The sequence below is a fragment of the Nothoprocta perdicaria genome, unplaced genomic scaffold (genome assembly GCF_003342845.1).
Source record: "Nothoprocta perdicaria isolate Ctin4 unplaced genomic scaffold, notPer1 scaffold_33, whole genome shotgun sequence".
In the NCBI taxonomy this organism is placed as follows: Eukaryota; Metazoa; Chordata; class Aves; order Tinamiformes; family Tinamidae; genus Nothoprocta; species Nothoprocta perdicaria.
Window position 1 is genome coordinate 722,372 of NW_020455566.1, and position 14,193 is coordinate 736,564.

At 48.6% G+C, this 14,193-nt stretch overlaps 1 protein-coding gene across 1 annotated transcript in view; it reads right to left on the minus strand.

Moving 5' to 3' along the window:
* The window catches only part of HIVEP3 (human immunodeficiency virus type I enhancer binding protein 3), a 49,277-nt gene that overhangs the window by 7,164 nt on the left and 27,920 nt on the right, over nucleotides 1–14,193 (minus strand). Inside the window, exons 3-4 of the mRNA XM_026043459.1 lie at nucleotides 12,797–12,972; nucleotides 4,885–4,983 (exon numbers count right to left, since the gene is read on the minus strand). Of these exons, the coding sequence (XP_025899244.1) occupies nucleotides 4,885–4,983; nucleotides 12,797–12,972 (275 nt within the window). The remainder of the gene's footprint in view (nucleotides 1–4,884; nucleotides 4,984–12,796; nucleotides 12,973–14,193) is intronic.

Sequence of the window (14,193 nt, forward strand, 5' to 3'; positions counted from 1 at the left end):
GAAAATCAGCATCTTCCTGTGCCAAATGTGCAGTGGAACGGGCAGGAACGCAAGCTCTGGCTGAAGAGGTCCATGGGGAACTGCCACTGGAGGTCACTGTAGCTCAGCAGAACTGCAGTGTCAGGAGGGTTTCCTTCAAGTTCCCACTGTTGAGGAGGGGCTAAGAAAACACTAATTTCTCAAAATCTATTTGTGCCAAGCACCAAGACGACGCATGCAGTGGTTCTGCAATGTGCCTGCTCTTTGGCTTTGGAGAGGGAGCGCGGGATGGGGGTTCAACACCTGCACGAAGCACCATAACTAACTGCAGCACTGCTGGCCTCTTTCCTTGTCAGTTCAGCCTAGGACACTTTCTCACACGGTGAACGGAGCACTCACTGAAGCAGTTTTCCATTTAGGGCTGCCATCCATCAGCAGGACAAGCCAGAGGGGAAACGAAACGGAGCTAAAGCCGAGGCTGGACCACACCTGCCTGCAGCAGCATGTTTTCTTCAGAGCAAGACTCGGCCACACAGTGAGAAGTCACCATGATCTATGTATAAAAAGCCTAATTCCGTTTACTTTGAATAATGGGGCCTTGCTATTAAATGTTCATGAAGTATTTGGCAGCTCAGATAATACCAGTGAAACAAGACGTGTATTTTAAGCACGGATGATTATTCATCCAAGAGTCAGACTGAAATGCATCTCGTCTGCTACCCCTGTTTAGAAAATATCTGCTAGCTGGTCAGTGAGGCAAGACTGGACCTACCGCAGGAATCACACGGTGTCTCGCTGAAGCCAGCAGCCTTCTACCAAGAGGCTGGCTTGTGTTGTGAAATTACTGTGTAATGATGGTGTTTGCTGGACCCAGAACCCAGCGACGGGCTATTTGCAAAGTCCCAAAGGAACCGAGTTCAGAACAAATATTATTCCAAATGACTGGCTTTCCCAGCTACGGGACCAGCTCTGCATATTTCTCGCCTAGAATGGGAATGATTTTCGCTACCAGACCTGGGAACCGAGTCACCATCCCTGGTTTGGGGTTTTGACATCTTTGGGCATGGGGACAGACAGACAGCCGTGGCCTCAGCCCCAGCCTCTGCTTCACCCTGGGCCCCAGAGCCTGGCACTGTGTGGTCTGGTTCTGATCACACAGCAGCCGGGCACTGGCAGGGTCAGAAGCACACAGCAACGGAAACGCGAGGCCAGCTCCACACAGGGACGTGTCCGGGGTTGCCACATAGGAAAATAGCTCCGGGAGCCCGGGGACAGCCCAGATGCAGTTTGCTTTGGCCTCCTAGCCTGGTCCTGGTAGACAGAAAGAAAGCCCAGACCTGAACCACGAGTCCTGGCTTTTTGCAACTGAAATACATTTTGCTGAGCTAAAAGTGAGAGAGAGAGGGCAAATAAGGAGAAGAGAGAAAGGGAGGAAGAAAAGGAGGAAGGAAGAGAGCAAGGAATGAGGGAAACCATGCCTGGTCAACAGCATGATCCATTTCAGTACCCTCATTTTACTCCAATGCTATTCCACCAAACTGAAAAGCCATGCAAGAGTGAAGAACTATGTTCAAATTTCCTTCAAAGAAACAGTCCCTTCTACTTGCACCTTAAAGATAAACACAAGCCAATCCCAAGAAACAGAGCACCAGCTTAAAATAATCCTGAGTCTTTCAGGAACTCTTCTTCCCTCCCGCTTTGCCTCAGGCCCCTGAAGGAAAGCTCAAAACCTTCTGCAGTAGTTTGTCTCACATGGTCATTTCTCAGTTCAAATGGATGGATCTGATCAATCTGATCCTTTTCCTGCAATTCCCGCTCCAGAGAGGATGCCGTCTCTGATCCCACAGGGAATGTCCTTTCCAATCTGCTACTGTGAGGGCAGGGAAAGTGCAATGCAGCTGCAAGCGCTGATTTTTCCTGCCCCTTTCAGGTATTTCTACCTTCTTTTCCCATCCATCCACATATCTCCAAACACTACAGTACAGAAGTCACACTACAAATGATTTTCTAAGCTTATTCTTGGCTGCTTTGCTTAGTATTTACTTGGCATTTATGAGCAATAGGCCTCCTTACTCACAGAGCAAAATATCTGAAAATTCAGCAAAAGTCCAGTGTTATCTCTCACCGGGTAAAACAGAAGATAGATAGAAAGGAAGGAAATGCTACTCTGCCACCACGCTTTCCTATTTTCACCTTTCTGCATTCCTTCCTGGCAGACTGTCCCCATTACACAAACACAAATGGTCTTCATCAATGGGAGGAAACGGGGACTGTATATTTTTTTGTAATTCTAAAATTACACGGCTTGCTTGCATAATGCAACAGAGTGCAGACAGCCAAACACATTCCAGCGAGCAGCTGTGCGGCCAACAGCAACAAGAAGAGAGGATTCCTTCCCGAAAGCTAATGGGATCCTGCCCCTCCGGAGCGGAGGTAGGTCCTCTCCTTGCAGGTGTCCAAGACCCACGTGTCTGTTCACAATTAGTCAGGGACTGGTGATTTAATGAAAGGTCTCCCAGCCGACAGTGCCACCCAGCTGATCCAGGGCTCAAAAATTTGATGGGGCTTTTGTTTTAGGACTATTCTTTAAGTGAGCCCAAAGGCTGAGCCCAAAGGCTGAGCCCAAGCTCGCTCTCCTCACCTGCCCTCCGCTGCGCTGCGCAGAATGCCCCTGTCAGCTTACAGCCTTGAAGGGCTTTCAGGCAGCTCGCACAATATGCTGCTCACAATGCACTGCTCTTAACCCTGCCCGGGCCCGGGAATGAATGACTGCACTGAATAATTAACGGGAGCATTCCCTGGACTCGTGCAGCGCGCCCGTGCCGCTCCGGTCTCGGCAGCCTGCAATTACGCCAGCAGAAATAGGATTTCAGATATGCAGGTTTTCAAAAGTGACACTCAATTAATGTGATTCATTAACGGTAATTGACTGTAATGGCAAGGTTTAAGATAACAGTTATTCTTTTCAGCGTCATGCAGCCTGCGTTTCAGTATCTCCTTTCCTCTTCCCGTATCTAGCTTTGATCCACAACAGAATCCCCTCCAGGTAGCGTTAGCAGCAGGGAGGTTTTCCGAGGGCCCTGGCTAATCCCTTATTCCACGGGAGCTCGTGGGCTCGCGCAGTGCCCCGCAATGGGACACGGAGCCTGTTCCCTGCGGCGGCTGCTGCGGAATCCTTGGCTGGATTTGCTTCTCCGTGCCCTCCTCCCTGCACGGCAAACCTTTGGCAATGCCGCTGCCGAATACACAATGTCCCTGCCTGATCAAAAGGCAGCTTTGAGCTGCTTGGTGTGGCCTTGGACAGCCGCAGTCCGTCCCTCTCCCAAGCTGCTGCAAAGCGCATTGCATCAGCAGGTGTACATGGACACGTGTCCATATGTGGTGGACACACGTGGTGACACACAGGCTGAGATCTTTTCTGTCCGAAGTCTCTGCCACGCAAAAGTTTCTCTAATATGGATATCTGATGATCCGAGTTATCATATCAGCCCCCGGGTCCAAGTGGGAACAGGTCAGCGCCTCTGTGAACTGAGATGGTTTTAGGAATGTAAGAGACATCTAAGGAAAGGCACTGGGGAAGTGGGTAGGGGTTATGTATAATGGCATTGGAAGTGCCATTGGGCTCTACTTGCCCTGGTAAGGTCAAGGTCATCCTACCAGCCCTCCAAGCCACATTTATCCCACAACTGCTGCAGAAGAGCCCATATCCGCACCTCTTTACCTTCAAACCAGGGTGGCCTTTGGGGAACGGTCCCTGCCCTTTTCCCAATAAACCCCTCACGGACTTGAGCTCTGCAGGAGACCAGGGTGGTAAGTGCTGTTCGTTGTTCCCGCCGAGCTAACATTCCCTGGCTCACAGTGACATCTCCAGAACTCGCGCAGCTGATGCTCTCTTTATAAAAATAACTGCGGTGCCATGTGTTTCACGAAGTTCATGTTAACCCATCATCAACAAACCCTTGTGGGCTGTGGCAAAATGAAACCTGGGGAATCAAAATTTTTGGGGTGAGACTGAGGAGCGGAACGGGAAATGGGAAGGAACGCCACCAAATGCAGCCACAAGAGCTGCTTTCATACAGGGTTTTCTGGGGCGGTGGCCAGGATGGGTCAACAGTGTCATGCCCAGACCATAGGACGCCGCAAACAGAGAACACTGCAGTGCTCTGTGGCACTAAGTATTTTATCCAGGAATAAACATACTTGGACAGAGACAGACCTCTCCTCTTATAGCCTCTCTTCCCTCTAGAGGTGGTAGGTAAAATGTTTTCTACAGATGCAAATGACCTCCTGAACACGAATGCAAATGAGCCCAAATTTCACGATAACTTGAGATCTGCTGCCCATAAGGCTTCTTCCCAGTCAGCCCCCCACTGAGGCTCCAGCCCAGAATACCCAGGACCTTGCTAAAAGAAACACAATAAACATCATAAAAACATCTAACTGTTCCCAAGAGACTCATAACCTAACCCTGTGCAGCTGTCAGACTGCAGGCTCCAATAATTGGGTAAAATATCTTTTTCTAGCTCAAACAGTAAGCATACATTAGACTTCCCCAGGTTCCTTCAGCTCCTCGTTTGGAGATCTTTCTCATCTTCCCCTCAACACCTACAACCGAGACAAGATGCCGAAGATTTCATGGTTGCCTCCTTCCCTAGGGAGCTCCTGCCCAGCCTCGCAGGAAGAGATCTGCTTCTTGGGATGATTTCAGTGAAATTCAGCCGCAGAAACCAGGGCAGAAATTATTGAACTGAGTACTTGCCCCAAAAGAGGACACTTGTGGCAGCAAAGAGGCACAGACTCACGTGAGATACCCCTGTCCAGGCTGGCAGGAGTGCGAGGCCGACAGAGCCACTGCGTGCACTGCACGGCACGAGCAACAAGGGGGTGCAGAACGTTGAACTTTACCTTCCTCGGCTTCCAGATCCACCAGTGAAGATACCAACACACCCATCTCCTGACATTTTTTGCTGTGGGCCTTTGACTTCATATGCTTAGTCAGATTCCCTGCAAGGAAACACAACACACATTTTGGTTAACATGTTTTTTTTGTTGTTTTCTTTTCCTTTTTTTATTTTTTTTCCTATTTTGCAAACATGGCAGCAAGAAGCTGACAATCTGTCTCAGAACTGAATGGAGGAGGTTTTATCTGACTCTCCTAAAGGCACCGTCCACTATCATCAGATAACCCATGGCTGGAAGCTAAATCCACCTTTTCACTCCTTTGCTGCAGAAATGGAGAGGAAGGGAGGAGGCATCGCATGGGAAAAGGGCTGTCATGCAAACTGAAAAAGGGAAAAGCAGCTGGGATTTGCACTTCAGAAAAGTCCTGGATTGCACAGGACTCCGCAGCAGAGTGGGAAATGAGGGAAGTAAGGCAAGCCCCTCAAGACAACTCCCTCTTGCAATACCTGCAACAAGCAACAGCACAGGAGGGCATCTGCCTGCACATGGGGAGCTCCCTAGGGACCCAGGGCAGACGAGTAATTCCATAGGGAATGTTTGAGCTGAGAGCAGCAGGGAGAAAGAAGCAGCCTGGGCTAAGCTGGGCTTTGTCTGCCTCTGCCTCAACAGTTGGATACAACTGGAGATAAAAATTAGCAGGACAGGCTGGGAAATGCAATTCCCAGGCGGAACAACGTATGAAGACGGGGGCTGGGGGAAGGCCAGGGAGGCTGCAGGGTGCCAGGGGCAGCCCTGGGGGCTGGGGGGGACCAGCCTGCTGCACCCCAGCTCTGCTGACACTCGCAGTGTGGCGTTCTTCAAAACTCAGCACTGCTTTGCTTTCTTTTCTGGCAAAATGCTCCTTCTCGGATCTTTTTTAACCCAAGCTAGTCGGTTAAACCAAGGCTAGTCTAACTCAAGCACATGGGAACAAGGGGCTGGGGCCATGTAGATGGGCACCGCTGCACCATGCTCCACCTGCCTCAGCTGGCAGGAGGGCTTGGATCTCCAGCACGTCCTCAGGACCCGGCCAAGAGGACTCAGCTCCCCGCAACAAGGGCAGTCACAGATACTCTCCCTACGCACTGGGATCTAAGGAAATGGGCTGAGGAGGAGGCCTGGGATGGCGGGAGCAGGCCCTGCGAGGGAGAACGGCCGCAGTCTGGGACACGGGGATATCCCTTGTTGCATGGAGACCAGGGGATGTCATAACCTGGGGGCTTGCTGGCCTCAGAGCGAATGAGCTGGCTCTAATCTCTTTAATTCTATTAACTCCCAAATTACAGGCAGGTGAATTAAGCAGTCATTACCCCCATAATAGATAAGGGAAGCTTTGGGGTGGGTGGGGAACACAGCTAGGTGAGAAGGAGAGAAAGACACGTAGGAGAAAAAAAGGGCAAAACCAGCCCCTTTTTCCCCTCATCTTTCCCTTTCTTCTCTGACACCTCTCTGTGGGATGAGTTAATTGCCAATAAGAAGAAATCCGGGCCCTTGCCACAACTCCTTCCCATGGCTGGAAGGATAACCCGGCAGCTAGCCAGGCATCCCCCATTCACTGCTGCAATATGATGTGCAATCGGCCCTTCTGTCAGCTACCACTGCAAGTAGCATCGAACACAAGGCTTGTTTTTCTCACAAAAATTTGAGGGAAAAAAAGAGTATTTTCACACTTCATCATAACCTTCAGCTAAGGACCGAGGTCCCTCATCTGGGCTCCTGCAATGCAGAGTCCCTGGTCCCCGAGCTGGGTGGGAGCATCGAGGGCCTCTATCCATCTCTCCCGCTGCTGCTTCAGTTCGTGTAAATAAACAAACAGCTCTTCATGGGAGCAGAGAATTCCCCGCGATGTCCCCACAGCTCAGGAGAGCGCCATAGCCATCCAGCTACCGAGTCAGTCTCTCTTTAGCCCATGAATTATTTACTTGGCCCGTTTTATACAAAATGGAATAACTCCAACAGGAAAGAGCAAGAGAGAGAGACAAAGGCTGACTATACACCCTTGTGTACCAGGCAGCCACCTCGGATGTGGCACATGTGGATTCAAGTCCTTGCTCCAATGGATATATAGTTTTTTTTTATTTTTTTTTTTAGCCAGGGTAACAGCTTTAACAGGAGAGAGTTATTATTTTTAAATGTCATGTCTAAATACCCTTAGCGTCGTGGTTAGGCCCTCAGCAGGAGGATGGGGCCAGCTTGGCTCAGGTTCTTGTTCCAAGTCAGGCCACTCTTGGACCAGGAGCTCTGCTGTGAACCCAAAGTAGCAGTCTGACAAATGTATGTTCTCATACGGGCTGCTTTGGGTCTAGTGAATCAGCATTTAAGGAAAAAAGAAGAAAAGAAACTGTTTTACCAAACAGTGCCAATAATTTTGGTTTGCAGTCTTATAGAACTGGCATTTAATTTTGGGTCTTAGAAAGACACTGGCTCAGTGTGATGAAATCAAACCTTGCTGCTACTGGCCATCATGGTGCATTGCACCTAACTGACAAAGACGACCCATCTTCACTCAGTTCCCACAGCAAAACCCTAACTGGATATCCAGTAGCCACAGCAAACCAACCTATGGAAACGCCTGGCGCGAGCAGGGTTTATTTATTAAAATATGGTCTGCAGTACCACGGGAATCCATCTGCAAACCCGTGGCGGGCCGAGCGGTGACAGGAGGTCCCCTGAGCCTTTTGGTGCCCCCCATCCCAACACAAGCACACCCGTTCACGGTGGTACATGCTTTGGTTCAGTGAGAAGTTCTGATGCCAATTAGTCAAGGAGCTGTTAAAGGCCGTCATCCACTTGGGTAAGACAGCAGCCACCCCATGCTGAAGGGAAGGACTCTTGTGCTCAGAGATGCTCGCTGCTCAGCTTTGGCCCCTTGCTCTGGAGGCCGGTTGGTTCTGAAGGTGGGTTCTCCACTGCCCCAAACGCAGATGCTGCCTGAGCTCCGGTGCGGTTGGTGGTGACGAGACTCTCTTCCTTTCCCTATGGCAGGATCAGGGCAGACACAGAGCCGCAGCTGGCTGCCTTGACAGCCTGCAGCTCTCAGCCCGTTGCTTCATTTCACCTTTGCTTTGCACTCAGTTCCACCTTGAGCAAAGACATGGCTTGACAAGTTCTGTCAGAAGCCATGAGTGTCATCTCTTTAAATATATAAATATATATATTGATTTATTTTTCACTCCAGGCAATTGTCCTTGTGCAAGACAACACCTGTTTCTTCCCTTCCTTCCCCATGTAGCTACCAGAATAGACATGAGCTGGTTGGCCCTGCTAACAACCTCGTACAAGTGAGCCGATGCCAAGCACCAGAGAGGCAACTCACACTAAACATTGCTCTCCTCTTTTTGCTTCTGCTTTCTTTTCCTTTTCTCTCTGCTTTTCACCCTTGTTTGGTTAGATAAGGTATTGTCCCCACATGCTGATGAACACGATACACCTGCAGAGCTAGAGGTGCAAATCCCACCGGTGCACACAGCAGCTGCAGTGTATCCAGGCCCAGCTTCCTGCACGGAGACAGGGCACAAGATTGTTTGCTTCACAACGTCAGAAGAAATGGGAATTCCACTGTCCTTTCAGAAAGGGCAAACTCGGTGCATTTTACTCTCACGTGATGCAGGTTTGCATCATTTTCAGCACAGGCAGAAACAGCTGGGATGCTCTCTCGTTAGGCCTGCGTATAGCTGTGTATTACTGACTGCTTAAGCTCTTCTGGTCTTATTCTGAACTTAAAGCAGCTTAAATAGTCTTGTTGTCTTGAGAGCACTAAAACTCCCATGTCACATAAGCATTTAAAGCCACTTAATAGGGGCTAGAAGCAGTTGCCTATTTAAATTACAAGAGGAAAATTAATTTCTTAGAATATCTGGTTACAGTAATTTAAGGGTTGCAGAGGCAAAATGAAAAGCAGGGATTGAAAAAGTTAAGGCTCCTGGAACAATTATCTTGACCGTACTGGATCTATACCATATTTGCTATTTCTCCTATTAAAAGTAAACCATTTAGCAACAGCAACAAGAAAAAGCCCAGCAAGGAATCAATTGCACGGTCCAAAGTGACAGTGCAATACAAATCTTTATGGCTTTCCTGAACTTAAGTTATTTTCATATTCTTCTATTAAAGCATTGTTTAAATTTTACTGTTATACACTTAGTGACTTGAAGATTAAAGGAGAGACTTTGAACATCTATTCTGCTTGCCTGGTTTGATACAGGCTATAAAAAATTAACCATCTTCTGGATGAAGCCCATTAGCTTGTGTTAGACCAAAACCAATCTTCCAGGAAGGCGCCTAGCCTGGATTTCCAGATTGCAAAACACAGAGAATTAGCACACTTCCCACTGAGGCTTGTTCTAAGGCTTACTAGCTACACCGTATGAGAAAAAAAATAAAAAATAAAAAAAACCATTTTGCAAACCTCTATCTCAATCCGCCTGCTGGAGTGGCTGTTAGTTGTGCCAGAGCTCCCGGCCAGCTGGAGCTGCTCCCTGCTTTCCAGAGGAGCCGGAGCAGAGCACGGAGCCCGCTATCCACCGCAGGGCTGCAACAGCAATAAAGCGCGCAGCCAGAGCCTTGCCTTTAAGGGCTGCAGGGTAATGCATTTAATCTATTAACATGTTCAACAACCCCAGTGCCTGTCAGGAGCTGATTTAAGGAACTGCAAGCTCATTTGTTAAAGGAGGCTGAGGACATGAAGAAGTCTGGCGGCTGGGAAGGGAGAGTGGAGGGGACTGTCAAACGGGTGTCTCCAGCCAAGAGGCGCCCGTCTCCTGCACCGGGCACCCTCTGAAGGACTGCGAAGCTCCTTGTCGCTCTGGCCTCCGCGCAGAGGCAGCAGCACGGACACGGCCGGCTGCTCCGCACGGTGATCCAGACTGGGAAGAGACGCCAAGAGAAGAGAACGTGAGCCTGACCCAGAGCAGAAAGCAGCTGCACGGGCAGGACTGCGCAAGCGGGAGGGATGGCAGGGACGCACATCCCCACGGGACCGCGCATCCCGGGGGCTCCGATCCAAGGGGCAAGGAGGAAAGCCTTGGAATTCCTGCGTTCCCCCCGGGACACAGGTCACGGAAAAGCTCTCGCTGCCCTTCCTGTGAGAGAAAACGGTCAGAGCGCCGCTTCTCCTGCACTTCCTTCCTTGAACGAACAATGAAGAAGCTGCTGAGCTTCCTTTCAAGGGGCTTTCGGAGGTGGCAAGGCGCCGAGGAGGGCGCTGCGGCAGCAGAGGGACAGGCTCCTCAGCAAGCAGGCACCGGCAGCCCTGCCCCAGAAACCTGAAATCACACAAGCCCTCAGGAACCTGACTTCTGAGAGTGTTTCCAGCAGCTAAATGAACACACATGCACACAGACACAAAGAAAAAGAAAAACAAAACAAATTATGGATTTTCTTTGAAATTATAATAATAATAAAGTGTTTCCCTGCAGTTCTGTAGCCCGAAAGAAGAGCGTGGTTTGCAATGAAAGAAATGCACAAAAAGCAGACAAATGGCATAATTAGTGAACAGCAGACCATATTTAAAGCTCTTCCTTTTGCAGAAGTTTTCCCAGCTCTTGGAACACAGATAAGGATTTTATGGGTTGAGGGGGTGGGGAGAAGAGGGAAAGGAGGGAGGGAACATTTTTAACCCGATACAGATCATCATTAACAATAATAGTAATAATAAAAAGTTAAACCACTTCCAGCATACTTTAAAGTTTAGAGCATTGGATCATACTGGAGAGATCTACCACAGCCAAAATGAAGACAGCTCCATAGATAACCCCCTTGAGTTTACACTAATGGCTAAAATTAACCTTGGAAAACTCATTTCTAAAAGAGCTTCAACTCAACTCATATTTTTGCAAGTGTAGTCCAGGAGCAAGAACTTCTGCAATTAACTGCCATTGCAAAACTGTTCACCAGATGAGAGGCTCCTGGAGAACCAGGGCCCAAATGAACTTTTTCTAGACGTCTCCAAAATAAGTCATAAAACCTCTGCTTTTGCAAATCTGCTGGACCTCTGCTTCACACTCTGTCATCAACTGCCAAGTTTCTACACTGGGTCTTTAAGCGACGATTGCATCAGTGCACGAGGCAGCTCAGCATTTTCCTCACCCTCCAGGAACGGGTTCCAACGTCCCTGTGTCTGCACCAGGAAAGCAAACAGCTTCTACTCAAGTGCTTCATACTTCATGTGGAGAACAAACTTGCCCAGAGGACACAGCCAGGGCTGGGCCACCCCCCTCACAGCACAGAGCCTTTTTCATGCAATTCCGACATGTCATCATGCAACTGCATGTCCTAAAATTGCTGACCCCGGGGACTTCTGGCCCCTCATGCATCCGTAGGCAAAGAGCTAATTTTGCATTCCGATCCCAGCCCCATCATTGTGCAGGGAAGGAAGCATTTCAGTGCTCCCTTCCTCACGCCAGGTTCCTGCAAAGCTGAAGAAGGGCAGTGCCCTTGAGGCCAGGGGCTGTTTGCAAGGGGCACAGTGGGTGCTGCGAGCCGGGGCTTCCAGGCAGCAGAGAGGGGGAGCAAAGCAGCTGGGGAGACGGGAAAAAGAACGGGTTGATCTCAGCACCCTCAATAAAAACCTAATGGGAGCGTGATGGGAAGCAAGGGGAAGTGACAAAAAGGAGGGAATGGATTCAGCTCCTTCAAAGGAAAACCTCAGAACAAAGGAACGAAAGCAAGAGGGAAAGAGAGAAAATGGATCAGAAAGAAACCTAGGTGCTCCAGGTTGGGAGGGGAGAAAGACACATCCCTTGGATCTGCAGCATGGGTCTGATAAGAGATCTGGGCCTCAAATTCAGTATCATTTCCCCAGGCTAAGCTACAACTAGTGATTAACAGTATGTTGCAGAAAAATCACCTCTCAGTTTTGCCAACAAAACCATCAGCGCTGCCCACTAGACCCCCAAAACAAACTGATGCTTTTCTAGGTGATTCTCTCTCCCACCTGTGTTATTTTCTGGCATCTCCTATGATGTAGCTCTAAATCGCAAATGGACATTCATGTTTCCAATGAAAAAAGTTCATCTCTTCCCTGTGTGACTTGAAGGAACCAAAGATGGGGGGGCAGAGCTTTAAAACTCATGGCTAACAAGGTGACAGAGTAAAATGAGACATCAAAGGAACATGGTACCTTTGGCATTTGGTTGTTTCGACAATTTTACCAAGACTCTCTTGCAAGAGACAGGCATTTTTGCACGTGTCTTTGCATTTCTCTTACAGAATTTACTTGCCCTGTCCATTTTCCCAAGCACCTGAGACACAAGTTGACTATATTGGAGTTGACCTTTGGGCTGAAGCAATGACGGGGGTTGCTCATGAAGAAAATCTGGCGGTAATGAGGTTATGGATCATTAATGACTAGACATCTTGGAATGGAGGTCTTTGAAGAAAAGTCTACTGATGTGATATCTAAAATGCTCAAGCTACATGCAGTTGCAAAGGATGAAAACGCCCAGCGCAATATAGATCTTGACAGCACTAGCATATAAAGCCACTAAAAGACTAGATGTTCAGACAGCGATGTTTGCCTGCAGCCAGGAACTCCTGATCCTGACTCTGGGGAGGTTTTGCTTCTAACATGCCTGCCAGTGAAGCTGCATTTCAGGACCATTATTTAAGAAACGCCTTTAAGAAACACAAAGAAGATGGCATGGACGCTCTGCTGCAGGCCAGCAGTGATGCTCCTCGCGGTGACCTGAAGACACTCGTGGGTTTTACACAGTGCTGGTTCTCCTCCGAAAAACTGGGCCAACTTAAGAGTTCCTCATCCCCCTCCCTCCACATGCTGGGCCCTAGGAAGGCTTTTCCTTCCCCTCCGTGAGCGCCCCCGAGACGGCTTGCAAGCCAATACACTAAGCAGAGGAGCTAGGAGCTGGCTGTCTCTTACCTTTGGTTTTAAAAGCAAAGTTACAGTACTTGCAGACGTACGGCCTGACGTCTGTGTGCGTGCGAATGTGTTTCTTCAGCATGCTGGGTTTCTTGCAGCGAATTCCACACTCCTCACATACATACTTCCCTCTTCCACGGCCTCGCACATACACATACTCTTCGTTTGATTTGTACCTATGAGCAACAGGCGTCATGATAAAAAAAAAAAAAAAAAAAAAAGAAGATTCCCACCTCAAAAGTAGTCACAACTTTCCTCCATTAATTCAGCATGTTATCGACACCGCAGGTCTCATTTATCATTGACAGCCCTCATTAATTAGGCTACACTCACAATAGCTTGAAGCCTTTTGGCCCAAACGCTTGCCTCCTCTCTTCAAAGGTGAATCCTTCTGCCCTACACCTGCCTCTCTGCACAAATACCCCAGAGTCTGAGATCAAATCACAGGGTCACCAAACACCCTAAATTTTCTCATCTTCAATCACAAACTAAGGCACTTGTAATAGGCTGAATTATATGTGTCATGGTCCAGCCTAGCTGCCTGGAACATCTCTCTCTCAGCCTGCACTATATTTTAAAATACAGTGCAAAGTACTGGGAAAAAAATGTCACAGATAAATCTCTTGTGATAGAACCTCTCACACCCCTTGGGACAACAGCAAAAGCCACCTGAAGAGACCACGATGCAACCTGTGGTCCCTGCACAGACTCCTGTCAGAAGGAGAGCCATCCAGAACAGGCACAAAACAAGAAAATAGTGAATTCTTTAGCATACTCTACCAACACCAAATGTTATGACTCCAAACTCTGGGCTCCTTTATCATTAGCACAGTAGCAGGACTCAGGTTTACCCAAAAGGGTGAAATTGGTCATCTTTCCTGCACATTGCATAGTCATTTGTTTTCTACCCGCACATTAGCACATAGGGAAGGGAGGCTACAGGGTTTGAAAAACATTTGTGAGAGTCGGACAAATCATTTGGCCTCCTGCAGCTTCGCAAATGGAGTCGGTAATTTCCCTCACTTGCAGCCCCAGGAGAATAAGGCAACATGCAATTGGTCCCCTCAGATTTTTAAGGGGCTTAATTTTTAAAGCATGGAGCTTCTTGTAACTCAGTTTTTCACACTCTGCACAGTGGGAAATAGGCCTGGTCTTCAGGAAGCTGTGAACACTGGTCAGATCCTCTACAGGGGAACCCAAAGACACACACAGCATCCCCAGCCACCTCTCAGCATCCTCCTGATAAAGCCTCCCTCCCCCAAACAAAAAGGTGAAAAAACATCAGACACTTTAACGAGAAACAGAAATAGCAGCACAAAGTACTAGGGAGAGGAAACTTGCTTAAATAAGTGAGAACACGGTGAATACAGAAACATCATTTAAACTTGAGCAAAAAT